At 48.5% G+C, this 12,290-nt stretch overlaps 1 protein-coding gene across 7 annotated transcripts in view; it reads right to left on the bottom strand.

The window, feature by feature from the left end:
- Positions 1 to 2,391: 2,391 nt before the first annotated feature.
- The window catches only part of RABGAP1 (RAB GTPase activating protein 1), a 177,957-nt gene continuing 168,058 nt past the window's right edge, over positions 2,392 to 12,290 (bottom strand). For 6 of the 7 annotated variants that reach the window (XM_053908265.1, XM_019421198.2, XM_053908266.1 and 3 more), the window contains 5 exons: positions 9,112 to 9,216; positions 8,167 to 8,250; positions 7,390 to 7,461; positions 5,504 to 5,701; positions 2,392 to 4,172 (listed from right to left, as the gene is read on the bottom strand). In XM_053908265.1, the coding sequence (XP_053764240.1) occupies positions 4,050 to 4,172; positions 5,504 to 5,701; positions 7,390 to 7,461; positions 8,167 to 8,250; positions 9,112 to 9,216 (582 nt within the window). In that variant the 3' untranslated portion in view covers positions 2,392 to 4,049. Of the gene's footprint in view, positions 4,173 to 4,673; positions 4,820 to 5,503; positions 5,702 to 7,389; positions 7,462 to 8,166; positions 8,251 to 9,111; positions 9,217 to 12,290 lie in introns of all 7 variants that reach the window. The other variant, XR_008424338.1, reaches the window with a different exon arrangement.

The raw sequence follows: 12,290 nt of genomic DNA, 5'->3' as shown, positions 1-12,290 counted from the left end.
GTCAGAGGCAGGCTAAGCAAGTGAAGCGCTCTAATGCCATAAACCTCCCTCAGACTGATGAGGACAGGCCTCACCCAGGTCACAAGGGGCCCGAATCACCTTACTCCCCGGTGCGTGGGCTCGCTTCTGTTGGGTCAGTCAGAGCCGGGAGTTGTGGTCTCAGCTTATTTTTAGCTCCCGTGGATTTTCTTTTCTTCGCTCCCGCTGCGGGGACTTGGAATTCAGAGCAGATGGGGTGGTGGCACTCCTGGGAGACTAAGGAAGATGCCGCCTCCTCCCTGGGAATTCTTCTCAAGGCTCTGGAGAGCAGCTGGGGTTCAGTAGGGCCTGCAGTCCACGCGGCCTGTGCCGTACTTTCGCTGCTTTTGAGCAGCCCTGACAGCACGGTCCGGGAAGAGATGTGGCCACGGTCAAAAGCGTGATCTGAGTTTTCCAGCACGAAGCCTCATGCTCTCTGCTCTACCACGGTTCCCTCCAGCCACCTCCACGTCTGCTGCCGCTCTGGGCACCAGTGAACTTCCCTGTCACCGATGAGTCTTTTCTGGTCCTGCCCTCGCTGTGATGTAGAGCACGCTACACTTTTCCTCCCGATGGCCACAGCCTCACACCGTGGCCCCTTTCTCTTTAAATGGGGGTGCGTAGGCCTGCGGTTTGCCCTTGCTCGGTGTGTACATTTCGTACGGTCTTACCTGCCCTTCAGGATTCCACATCTACACAGGGACGTGGAGATCTTTTTGATGGTGACAGCTGTTGGCAGTGTTGGGGGGAGGGGTGCTTCATCAGCCAGAAGCCTAGGACAGCGCCCCACAACAAACGGTTATCAGTAGTGCTAAGGTCCCGAAACCCACGCGACTCCCAGCCGTCTGGATTCTGGGCACCTCCCAGTGGTGCTTCCCGGACAGTCTCAAGTCCACACACCAAGAGCTCCATTTCTCTCCCTTTGTGTCCTTCCCCCTTTCTCTCACCAAGTTTCTGTAACTCTGCAGGAATCGTCTCCAATCTGGCCTATTTTACCACCTCTCTTTATAAAGACTCTAGATGTCTTCTCCAAGTTTTCTTCCTAAAGGACTGACAGGACTCTTCCCCCCCGTTTTTAAGGCAAGTTGGCTTCAAACCCTTCAGTAGTTCCCTCCGCCTTCAAACTCCTCAGCCTCAGGGGCCTCAACCTCATTATCCAGTCTCGCTCCGTCAGACCATGGCGTACCCACCTGGCGTTTCCTGCAGCTAAATGTCTTGCTGCTTCTCCATCCCACAACCCCCTCACGTCATCAGTGCAGAAAACGGTCACTGCCACTTCACCTCCCTGTCCCCACAGGGCCCCACATACCTGTTTCAGCACTTAGCATACAGTGTGGCACCTAGTATTCTCAGTCTGAGTCTCAACACAGCTCGGGGACTTCCCCGAGAGCGAGGACCATCTGAGTGACCTTAGGCCTAACGTGCCCAGGCTGACTGGTACACGGACTCCTTTCGCTGGGCCGGGGCTCAGCTGGGAGGGGAGGGTTTCTGCCGAATCCCTACACTCCCAGACACCAGGACCCTTGGGACCGGAAAAGCCTAGAGCGAGCTGGCCCTTCTGGACTCCTGCCCCAGCTAGCCGCGAGTGTGGATCCCACAGATAGGTTCTCTAGCCTGCAAATGGCAGAGGACTCCCAAATGTGCCGTGGAGCCGCTGTCCTGGCCCCTCATGAGGCACCCGCCCAGCTTCGGGGCAGCGGAGAGAAGACAGGGCAGAGGCTTCACTCACCGCCTTCCCTTCTTCAAGGCCAGGTGTAGAAGGGGTCCTGAAGGGCAGGTCACACGGGGAACACCGCAGGCTTGGGGAGACTGCTCTTCTTCCTGCCGCAGAGAAGGGGGCGAGGTGGTAAAGAGGGACGGCCGGGGCCCTGTGCATCCTTAGGGAGGAGGGGGACCCCCCGTAAGTAGAAAGGAACTTTCTGAAAGATGTGTCTGTCCATGCCGCCACTCTTCCTGAAAAGTGTTAGGGCTAGACCCCAGCTACTCGGACTGCCTCTTCCCCCACAGCTACTTCTCTTGCACATTCACATTTCAGGCCTCGAATTCCTCCCATCTCTTGCCTGGTGAGATGCTTTCACCTCCTGTAGGACTTCCTTAACCCTCCAACACGGGAATGGCGCCTCCCCCGGGAACACGGCACCGGATTTCACCAAGCGGGTCAAGTCTGCCGTGGTGGCGCAGGCATCGGCCTGGCACAGGAGAAGCTCGTCTCCCCACACCCCGTGCCGCTGGCGCGCCGGAGCCGTAGGGGTGGGGAGGCGCCTGGGGCCCCCACACACCTGTCCCGACAGCACGGAGGCTGCTCTTCCCGGACAGTGGGAGCAGGGAAGGGGGCCGGAGCACATAATGATGAAACCGGTTTCTACAAAGTGATGCTCTTTGTACCAAAATATTTAATGAATATGCTGTTAAAATAAAACCAACAAAAGAAATAGTAATACAATTTTACTGGTTTATATTTCAGTTCATAAAGTTGACACACTGAAACTACCCTAGCACAATGTCCACGCACCTAGTTTTAGATGGGCTTACAGCTGTTTTGGTAACTGAACAAGAAAGACACAGAAAGCGGTGGAGGGTGTGGTTCGGGGGGTGGGGGTTGCCATTGTTACCTCCCTTGTCACAGTGACCTCAGCAAGCGTTAGTATAGCCAACAGGAAAAGAGATACAAAACAACCCAAGAATCTTTATACACAAACCAGTGCCTCTTAGAACAGCTACCTGCACCCTGCGTGCGGAGACCAGATCATCGGCGCCAGCCCGTCAGCATATCAGTATATAAATTAAAAAGCTAGGTTATTTGTTTTTTTAAAGGTGCTAAAACCTCCATTCTGTAGTTTTGAAGTGAGAACCTGCAGCCCATCTGAACAGCGAGGTCTGCACCCAGCACACTCGGGGGAGGGCCCGGGGGCCCAGCCAGCCAGGGAGGGACACGGGTCAGCAGGACCGGGCCTGGGCCTGTGCATCCCGCACATGTGTCTACACACACACACACACACGCACGCACACGGCGCAGTGTCCTCCTCGTCTGTATGACCTGTTGTGCAAAAGCACTAGGGACCTTGAAGTGATGGAGCATTTCCCAGCTCCGAGAGGGTGGGGGAGGAGAGTGGAACCCAGCAAACTGGAGTGACATTAAGTGCCCAAATATCCACATAATTAGGTTGTGCAGATCAGTCTCAGTCTGGGATTTAAACACTGTCAGTTGGGCACACTGGGAAAAGATATTTATACACACACACACACACACACACACACACACGCACACACACGACACATGAAGCAAAATAAGATTTGTCCACGTTATGATTAACCCTGTCTCACAGTCGGTCAAGTCGCCCAGCCCAGCCCTGTGACGTTTTGGCAGCTAACACTAAAAACAAGAGGAACTAGAAGAGTTGCATAGAATTGATCAGAAACGTGAATAATGCCAAACCCAACACCTGTGCAATGTGTTCTTTAACAAAACTAGGTGGCTTCAACTACAACCAGGAAACCCTCCTATTTAAAACAAAGTGCTTCTCCGCGTCTACCTGGAGGACCCTATGCTGGCACGAAGTAGATAAGAATTATTTGCGATACTGATCCCCTGCCCCCCCCACCCCCACCCCACAATATATATATAATATGTATATTTAAAAACAAACAAAAAAAAAAGATTAAAGGTTTAGAAAAAAACCAAAAGCCTGAAGGATCCCCAAACTCCGATAATGTCAACTCAGCCCTTGGGCTGGGTGAGGTGGTGACCCACACCAGGAAGAGGCCTGGGAGCTCACACGGAGGATGGTCTCCCAGAGCGTGTCCAGAGCGTCACTCAGCCAGCAGGCCTGTTAGCATCAGTAGTTAGGAGAGCCTTACCCCAGAGGCTGCCTGCTTCATGAGCTCTGGTCCAATGACCTACCAACATGCTGCTATGGATCTGACTTAGGTACATTCTGGTCCTGGGACATGTCACAGAATCACACATCTGGCCAAAGAAGGCAACAAAAGGTGTCGTGTTTTCTGAAGGTGTCTGGAGGCAGCCACTTCACTCAGCAAGTCTCTTTCCCTTGAACCCCCGTTGCCGTCTTTATGGAGCTCAGGGTTCGGTTAAACCACGTCTTCTTGGCGGCCTGTACCTCGTTCAGGGCAAGGCCTAAATGGTGCTCCAAGTCCTGCAAGGGGAACAATGTACGGTGAGCATGCTGGGCTCCAGTGTCAAGGGAGGTGCCTCCCGAGAGCTGAGCCAAGATGAGAATTCAGCCTATTTATTCCTGAGAGGCCTCTGGAAATTCCCCAGTCTCCACCTGGCATAAAAGGGTCTGGAATCCCTAGAGTTCTGGGATTTTTCCTAGTTAAGACCTCTTCATTTCTTGCCTCGTCTACTTATTAAAACAACCTCCTAACTGAGCGCTTCCTTCTCTTATCCACCGACTGCACATCAGGCAGACAGAGCTAATGGTCTGGTTCAAAGACCACGCCACTAATTTCCAGCAAAGACCTTTAAAGTCTAGATTCCCTAGCAAGACATTTGAGATGTTTCATAATCTGGACCCAGAGACACTCTGCCAGCTCAGTGCCCACCTCCACCCCTGCCTTCCTGGCACTCCTCACTGGGCAGGCCCTCTCCTCCCTCTGCCGCTCAGCACGCCGCTCCCTCCACCAGGGATGCTCACTGTTCTCTCTCTTCTGCAGCTGCAACCCTGGTTCATTCTTTGACCACAGCTCACATACTGCTGCCTTGGTGGTGCTTTTCCTGATTGTCCTGGACAGTCACACAAGCCATGTCTTAGCTTTGCAACCCCAGCACCTAGAACAGGGCCTGGCAAAGAGCAGATGCCCAGTGAATGTGTGTGATGTGGGAGACCAGGCCCTAAGCTTTAGTCCTGAACTTAGTCCCTTCCACACACGGTGCTTAGGGCCCACTCTGTGCTCCGTATTCTACTGGTGCTCGTGGAACTGGCCCGGCAGTGTGAAGATGACCTAAGTAAGCCCCACTTTCTTCTTCGGAAGTGGAGGCTCAGATAAATCAGGTCACACGTTCAAAGTCACAAAGCTAGTTAAATGATGGGAGTTGGGACCTACGAGTTCGCAGTTAGGAAGTCCTCGGACACAGTGCCGAGAGCCCTTTCTGAGCATCATCCTACGTAGTCTTCAGAACAAACTATCAGATGGGGGCCTTGTCTCCATTTGCAGATAAGGACTCTGAAGTGTAAAGAGGTTCTGTACTAACCCAAGGTCACAGTTTGGTGGTGCAGCTGTGATTTCAAAGCAGGTGTTCTCTGCTTCACCAAAAAGATCCCAAGGTTGACGGACAATTCTCTGATAAAGTCCAATTCTTAGGACCGTCCAAATACTAATTAACATCCGCTGGTAAATCGTAAGTAATGGGCTTCTTCCCACAGGGATTACAGTCAAAGGTTAAAAGGGAAAAGACCCCCACACCATAAAGGTCATTTCCAGGGTTTCCAGCCCACGCGGGTGGGCCCAGGGCGGCGGCCGTTACCTGGATCTTGCACTCCGCTTCCACCAGCTGCAGCTTGGTCTGGGCCAGCTCCAGTTCCATCTCCCTCAGCTGGTTCTTCAGGGTCTCCTTCTCCTCATCTGTGTCCTCGTCTAAAACCTCCTTGGCTGAGCTCAGGCCCTTTATGCGACCTTCTTTGTTGAAAAATTCCCGGCAGCGCTCACAGTCATCCACTTTTTGCTGAAATTGAAGGTCAGATGTGAAGAGGCAAAGAAGAGAAACCAGCCCTGTGGGAAGGTGTGGGCGCATCCTTTTTGGGGAGCCAAGAGATGGCTTCTCGGTTGAGCACCACAGCTTCTGAAAAACTATGTTCTCTTTGGCAGATGCCCTACTGGAAAAGCCACGTGGTGTCATACTCTAAAAGCAATAAAAATATTCTTATGTCCTGGTCTGTCACCTCCCTTCTAGGAACCTCGGTTAAAAAAACGAAGATGCCGTGAGTAAAGATTCATGTACAAAGATTTTCACTGTGGAATCAGAGACAGAAACAAAATGGGGCAGGGGGTACAAACTATCCAACCGCTGTGGGAGAGGAAATACAGAGCTGTGCTGTATTTATACAAGGTAGTTTGTATGCAGCCTCTAAAAAGTTTTTGAGGAATTTTTCATAGCACGGTGAACTGGTTAAATGCTGGGTGACCAAGGAACAGAAATGTCTGTAAAGCATGGTTACAAATATTTACCGCATTTCATCAAAGTAAGATGGCCTTGACTGGAAGAAACCCCATTTCATGTTCCTCTAAGAAAACATTCTTCCAATTAAGCCACTTTAGAAAGCCCTCAGTTATAAGGCATGTCCCAATTTCTCAGATGTGAATGTGGAAAAAACAGCCCTTCCCACAGGGCTGGTTTCTCTTCTTTGCCTCTTCACATCTGACCTCATTCATCTCAGAATGAACGGCATTTTGTACGTTGAAATAAACACAGAAACTCAAAGAATGAACACCGAAGTGTTAATAACGGTGATGTTATTTGTGGGTAATACAATTACAAGAGCTTGTTTTCTTTCATTTTCCAAATTTTCTGCAGTGGGCATTAACAGTTTTAGAATCAGATAATAAGTCATATTTAAAAAATAGATACTGCTGTTTACACTCTACTCAGGGCGGAGGCCAGGTGTATTCTCGCTCCAGGTAAACTGCTGATGTGTGTGCGAGGCCATGAGCACATCCCTCCCACCCTCCTGTCCACGGGGTCGTAAGTGTGTTAGAAAAGCATCTTTCGGTAAATTACTCATCTCTGAAAAATGTGGTAAGTGCTTCTAACACAGGGACAGCCTAAAGAAAGAAAGCACCAAGTTACAAAAGCCCCCAAACTGGCAACAAAACAAAAACATTACACAAAGTCCTCGTTGTTTTGGGATCCATTATAAACAGAAGTAATTGAGCTCCGAAGGGGAGTGTCCCAGTGTACAGAACACAGGGAATGACAAGTGATGCCACAGGGTCCTGGTCTCTGCACCCCTACCCTCAAGCAAAACCCACTGCTGGCTGGACTCCTTCACCTCTGTGCCCTGCAGTGATCACCTGCTGTACTGACGACATTCGGAAATCCTGGGTCGCCTTTTTTTTTTTTTTTCCGTCACGATATCCAGAGGATGTTAAGTGGATTTATAAGGAAAAGGCCAATTGTATTTTAAGATTGAAAACCAGATCTCTGGGTCTCATCTGTACTCCCTTCCAGAGGAGACCGGCACACCACCAGCTGTCAGCCAGGCCATGACAGGAACCTAACAGGGTACTGGGTGGCTTCTCTCACGTTTGAAATCAAAGGGAAATCAAACTACCCTCTCCCAAAATCTGTTGTGCTGAACAAAGCCATAAAATGAAGTAGGTTGTACAGAATCTCTTTGGTAGAGGAAAACTTACCCGAATTTTCTCAATTTCCACTTTATTAGCTGTCTGCTGCTTCTCCAATCTTTCACTCAACTGAGAACAAATCTACAGAAACAAATGAAATGAGACAGTCTCTTGAGCAGTGTCATCATCCGCATAACCTGGGTTTGGGATGAATCCGGCAGTGGAAGCTGGACCGTGCTGAGCGGAGAGGACGGTCCTTGCACACCGGGTGGAGGTGGTGCCGGGTGGGGGAGGGTGCCGGGGGGACGAGTCGAGTCGGGGGAAGAGCAGAGGTTCCTCTGGTTGGGCCACCTCCATATCCATGGGCCTAGGACTCGAGGAACTCACTGGTGCCCCACTCGATGGCCAACGGTTTACACACACTTGACAGACTCACAAGCCGGCACGAGATCCAAGTTTAGGAAAGAACAAGACCAGTTCAGTTATGTTCTTAAAACTGAAACCAGCCAGGGAGAGAAGTGGTTCTACGGCCTACGAGCATAGGTGAATGTGAGGCCGTAAGAACAGAGCGTGGCTCTCATTTATTAAATGCCTATTTATCGGTGGGGCAGGGTGCCAGGCCCTCTACAGACACGATCTTATGGAACCCTCATGACGGTTCTCTGAGACAGGGACCATTTCTCTTATTTTCCCGTTAAGAATCAGTGACGTCACTTGCCCGGTGAAGTACAGTGACCGGTCGGTGCGGGTGGCAGAGCCGGGAAGCCCAGGGTGTGGAGGGGACACACTCATCCAGGCGAGCAGGGCTTCCAGAGCATGTGGCCCACCAACAGTGCACTCACTCACCTGCTTGTAGTCACCAATGATGGAACTGTTTTTTCTAATCTCAGATTCTGCTTTGTCGAGTTCCCGACGACACATTTCTTTTAACTGCAGGTGTTAAAAAAAAAAAAAAAAAAGGAAAAGTGAATGTCTGAAAGGAAATACAAAGCTCTGGCACTAACTGCTCTGTTCTGGGCTTTCCAAAAAGTAACCAACCTACTCAGGAAGCGTTCTGTTTCACCTGCCTGTTCTTGATGCCAGGAGGGGGAGAGAACAGTCAAAACGCTTCCATAAAAGATCAAACCCCGTTTCGGAGTGGGGCTTTGGCTAAGGCTCCCCCTGCCAGTGCAGCACAACCGTGAGCCTGAGCTGAGGACACAGCATAAACCAAACAGACTCAAGAGCTCATCAGAGAACTGCTCCTTCCTCACAATGGAGAAAACGCCCTGCTCTCATTCAGGCTGTCCTGACAGAGACTAAACAGCATGACCATTACGGAGAACCATGAGGGCAAGAAAGGGCTTCCTCCGTGGTGCGAAGCATCCAAAGCTCTTCGTCCTATGGCTGCGGGTCTGTGCCCCCAGTGACTGTGGAGGCTAGCTCAGGATAGGCCTTCCAGAGTTTGCTCTGTGGGGGAGATGCCAGCGGACAGGTAGGGGAAGAGCTAGACATTATATGATGGCTGCTTTCCTTCTGCAGAAATGCTAAAATAACTCTCTTCTTTGTCACACTCGGATGCTGACACACAGGAGTTTCTCTTGCCCCAAGAAAGGATGGTCTTTGCCCCACTGTCTCCTGCTACGCTCTAATTATTAACAACCATTATGCTTTACACAGTAAATAAAAAAAGCCTTTGGAGGGAAACTGAAGCCAGCTGTCTGCGGGTTCCCCAGTGGCAGCAGGAAGCCGCCAGCTGGACTCATGACTGTCAAGACACAGAGGCATGTGGGAGGGCTGAGCTCCCCTTACCTGAGCAGACTCATCTTCCAGCCGTCTCTTCTCTTCTTCCGCATCAATCAACTTCTGTTTGGTCATAAGCAGCTCCTTATTGAGTGCATCTGCCTTCTCTTCAGCCTGAAGCATGTAAGAGATGCTGTCACACAACAAGAATCGAGAACCGGATGGGGTCTGAATTGGCCAGCACAATCCCATTTTAACGTGACTGGGAAACTGATCCAGAGAGGGGAAATGACATGCCTGAGGTCACACAGAGACTCTCATGCATAAGTGCCTGGCTCAGTCTCTTGCACAGACATTGTGCAGGACAGTGGTGAGGGGCTCAGCCTTTGGCATCAGATAGCCTGGGCTCAACTCCCATCATTCCTGAATCATGTGCCACTTGAACAAGTCACTGAGAATCATTCTGAACTTCAGGCTTGTCATATGAGGGATAAAACACAGAAAGGACTCCGCACAGCACCTTGAATACAGTAAACACTCAATAAAAGGTACCTGTCATTATCACTAATAATAGTAATGATAAATTCTGGTTTTCCTCCTCCAGACTCTTAGTATTTCATGTGCTTCATCAAACAAGTTCTGCACCTCATTCTCATCACTTGATAAAGGAAGCCACCTCCCTCCTGACACTCTCTTTTCATTATCTGAAATGGCCACCCTCTACCCCAGTGTTTTTTGAAAGCATACAAAAGTCTGGTGGGTAGATCTGTGGGTCTAAGTGAAAATGATGCACCTATGCCAGATACAGGAGTCCCTGAGACTGGACATTTCAAGGATAAGTGAAGAATGAGCATGTTAGAGGGCACGAGCTCCTAGTTACAGACCGCTAGATATGGAGGGTCTTTGTTATATACCAACCTCCTTTTTAACAATGAATGGATGGTGGATTCCCTGAAACTAAACAGCATTTCTGATGTCACCTAGCTAAAGAGGTATCATGGAGGGGCGCCTCAGTTGGTTAAGCGTCCAACTTCGGCTCAAGACATGATCTCACAATTTGTGGTTTTGAGCCCCGCATCGGGCTCTGTGCTGACAGCTTACAGCGTGGAGCCTGCTTCAGATTCTGTGTCTCCATCTCTGCCCTCCCCCACTCATGCTCTGTCTCTCTCTCTCTTAAAAATGAATGTTACAAAAAATTAATTAAAAAAAAAAAGAGGTGTCATGGAGCCCCTGGCACATTCCACTATACCACCTCCCCTGATGAATCTTCTTTGGGGGGATCAGGATCTGCAGGGCTGAGGCCTTACATGGAGAACTGAGAATGGCATGATAATGCAATCTCAAAAAGGCATTAATTACAGGCAAATTGCACGAGTGTGCAATTAAGTGGGGTCCAAGAGTTAAGGCCAATCCTTTCTGGGGAGTGGCTTGTCATCTTCTTCTACAGCTCAAACCCAAGAAGCAATCAAAAGGGAAATGAGAATCAAACAAGAGAGGAAATAACTAGTAAAGAGGGGCAAGTCCCCTTAAAGACTTGTTTTACTTTGATCTGTGGAGCAAACTATTACCTCTCTTTTCCCTCCCCTGGACTCAGTTATCCTCTTCTGAGAAGTAATTTGGAGCCTGCGGCACATTCGTACGTTCTCTCAGCTATTCGTCATCACTATCATGGTAGTGATTCTAAGAAGTGTGAAATGGTCAGGATATGAACTGGGTCTTTGAAGTCAAGTCTTCCCTGCCCACCCTGGCTCCCCAGTTTGTTTAAAAAAAAAAAAAAAAGAAAAAAAAGAAAGAAAAGAAAAGCAAATGGGGAAGTGATTCCTTCACGTTCTCACAGCGCATGTAGCAGAGCTGTAATCTACAACCAGGTGGCGTGACATTAAGCCCAGTGTTGGTGCTGTCACGCCAAGAAGTGACTCTCAATGCTGTGAAAGGGAGGTGGACAGAAACTAATGGACTGGCCTGACCAGCATCCCCTAAGGGCACCACACTCCCTGCACTCCATCTGCATAAGCACAGGAAGAGGGAGGGTCTGGAGAGAATAAATACAAATCCAGACTTCCACTTCTGGTCATGAAGGACTAACAGGGACCAGATTTACCCTATTACTGTAAACAAAAAACTGGATAAAATGTATGAAACTACTATTTTCAGACAGTGAAAATAATAAATGCAGGACTGTGGTTCCTGGGAGAAAGAAAACAAACAAGATGGATTCTACTACCACCCTGGATTTCTACCTAGAGGCACATTCTGGACAAGAATTAGGGCAAAGGGTTCCAAATAGCACATCTCAAAACATCAAGGAGGCAGAGTTAAGGGGCCAGAGATGCTGACAGAGGCCTGGAAATAAGAAAGCTCTGGAATAGCTAATAAGGTAATAAAGGAGATAAACTCAAATCATGAAAATACCCAATTAAACCAAGGAAGGCAGAAAAGGAGAAAGAAAAGAAATAAAAAGCAAATGCAACAAATAGCCAAATAGCAAGATGGTAGACTTAATCTACCATATAAGTAATTACATTAAACGTAACTGGCCTAAACATTGCAGTTAAAAGAAGGGGATTATCAGACTCAATAAAATTAAGCAAGACCCAACTATAAGCTGGCTACAAAAGACCATTTTAAATAGAAAGACACAGATATGTTAAAAGCCAAAGGATGGAGAAAGATGTACCATGCAATATAATGAAAGTTGGAGTGACTACATTAGTATCAGACAAAGCAGATTTCAGAGCAGAGTATTGCCAGAGACAAAAAGTGACATTTCATAACAATAAAGGACTCATTCCACTGAGAAGGTGTAATAATCTGAAATGTATGCATAAATTCAAATTACAGGAAATTAAAGCTGACATAACTGAAAGGAGAAATAAATGCACAATTAGAGACTTCCTCACTGTTCTCTCAGTAAGTGATAGAACAAGCAGAGGGAAAACAAGTAAGTTTATGGAAGATTTTAACAACACTCAATCAACTTGACCAAACTGACATTTATAGAAGACTGTACCCACAACAAAAGAACACACACATTTTCCAAGTGCTTGTGGGACATGCACCCAAATAGAGCAAAAGTAGGCCCTAAAATAAGCATAAATATATTTTAAAAGGATTAAAATCAGAAAGGATATGTACTCCAACCACAAATGAATTAAATCAGAAATTAACAACAGAAAAATCTCTGGGAAAAATCCCTAATAGTTGCAAATTAAACAACTAATACTAATAGTTGTTTAATAAACTAATAC

This window comes from Panthera pardus, unplaced genomic scaffold (genome assembly GCF_024362965.1).
Source record: "Panthera pardus isolate Hobbes unplaced genomic scaffold, ASM2436296v1 HiC_scaffold_20, whole genome shotgun sequence".
Taxonomy (NCBI): domain Eukaryota; kingdom Metazoa; phylum Chordata; class Mammalia; order Carnivora; family Felidae; genus Panthera; species Panthera pardus.
This window is presented reverse-complemented; position numbering and strand designations above follow the sequence as displayed.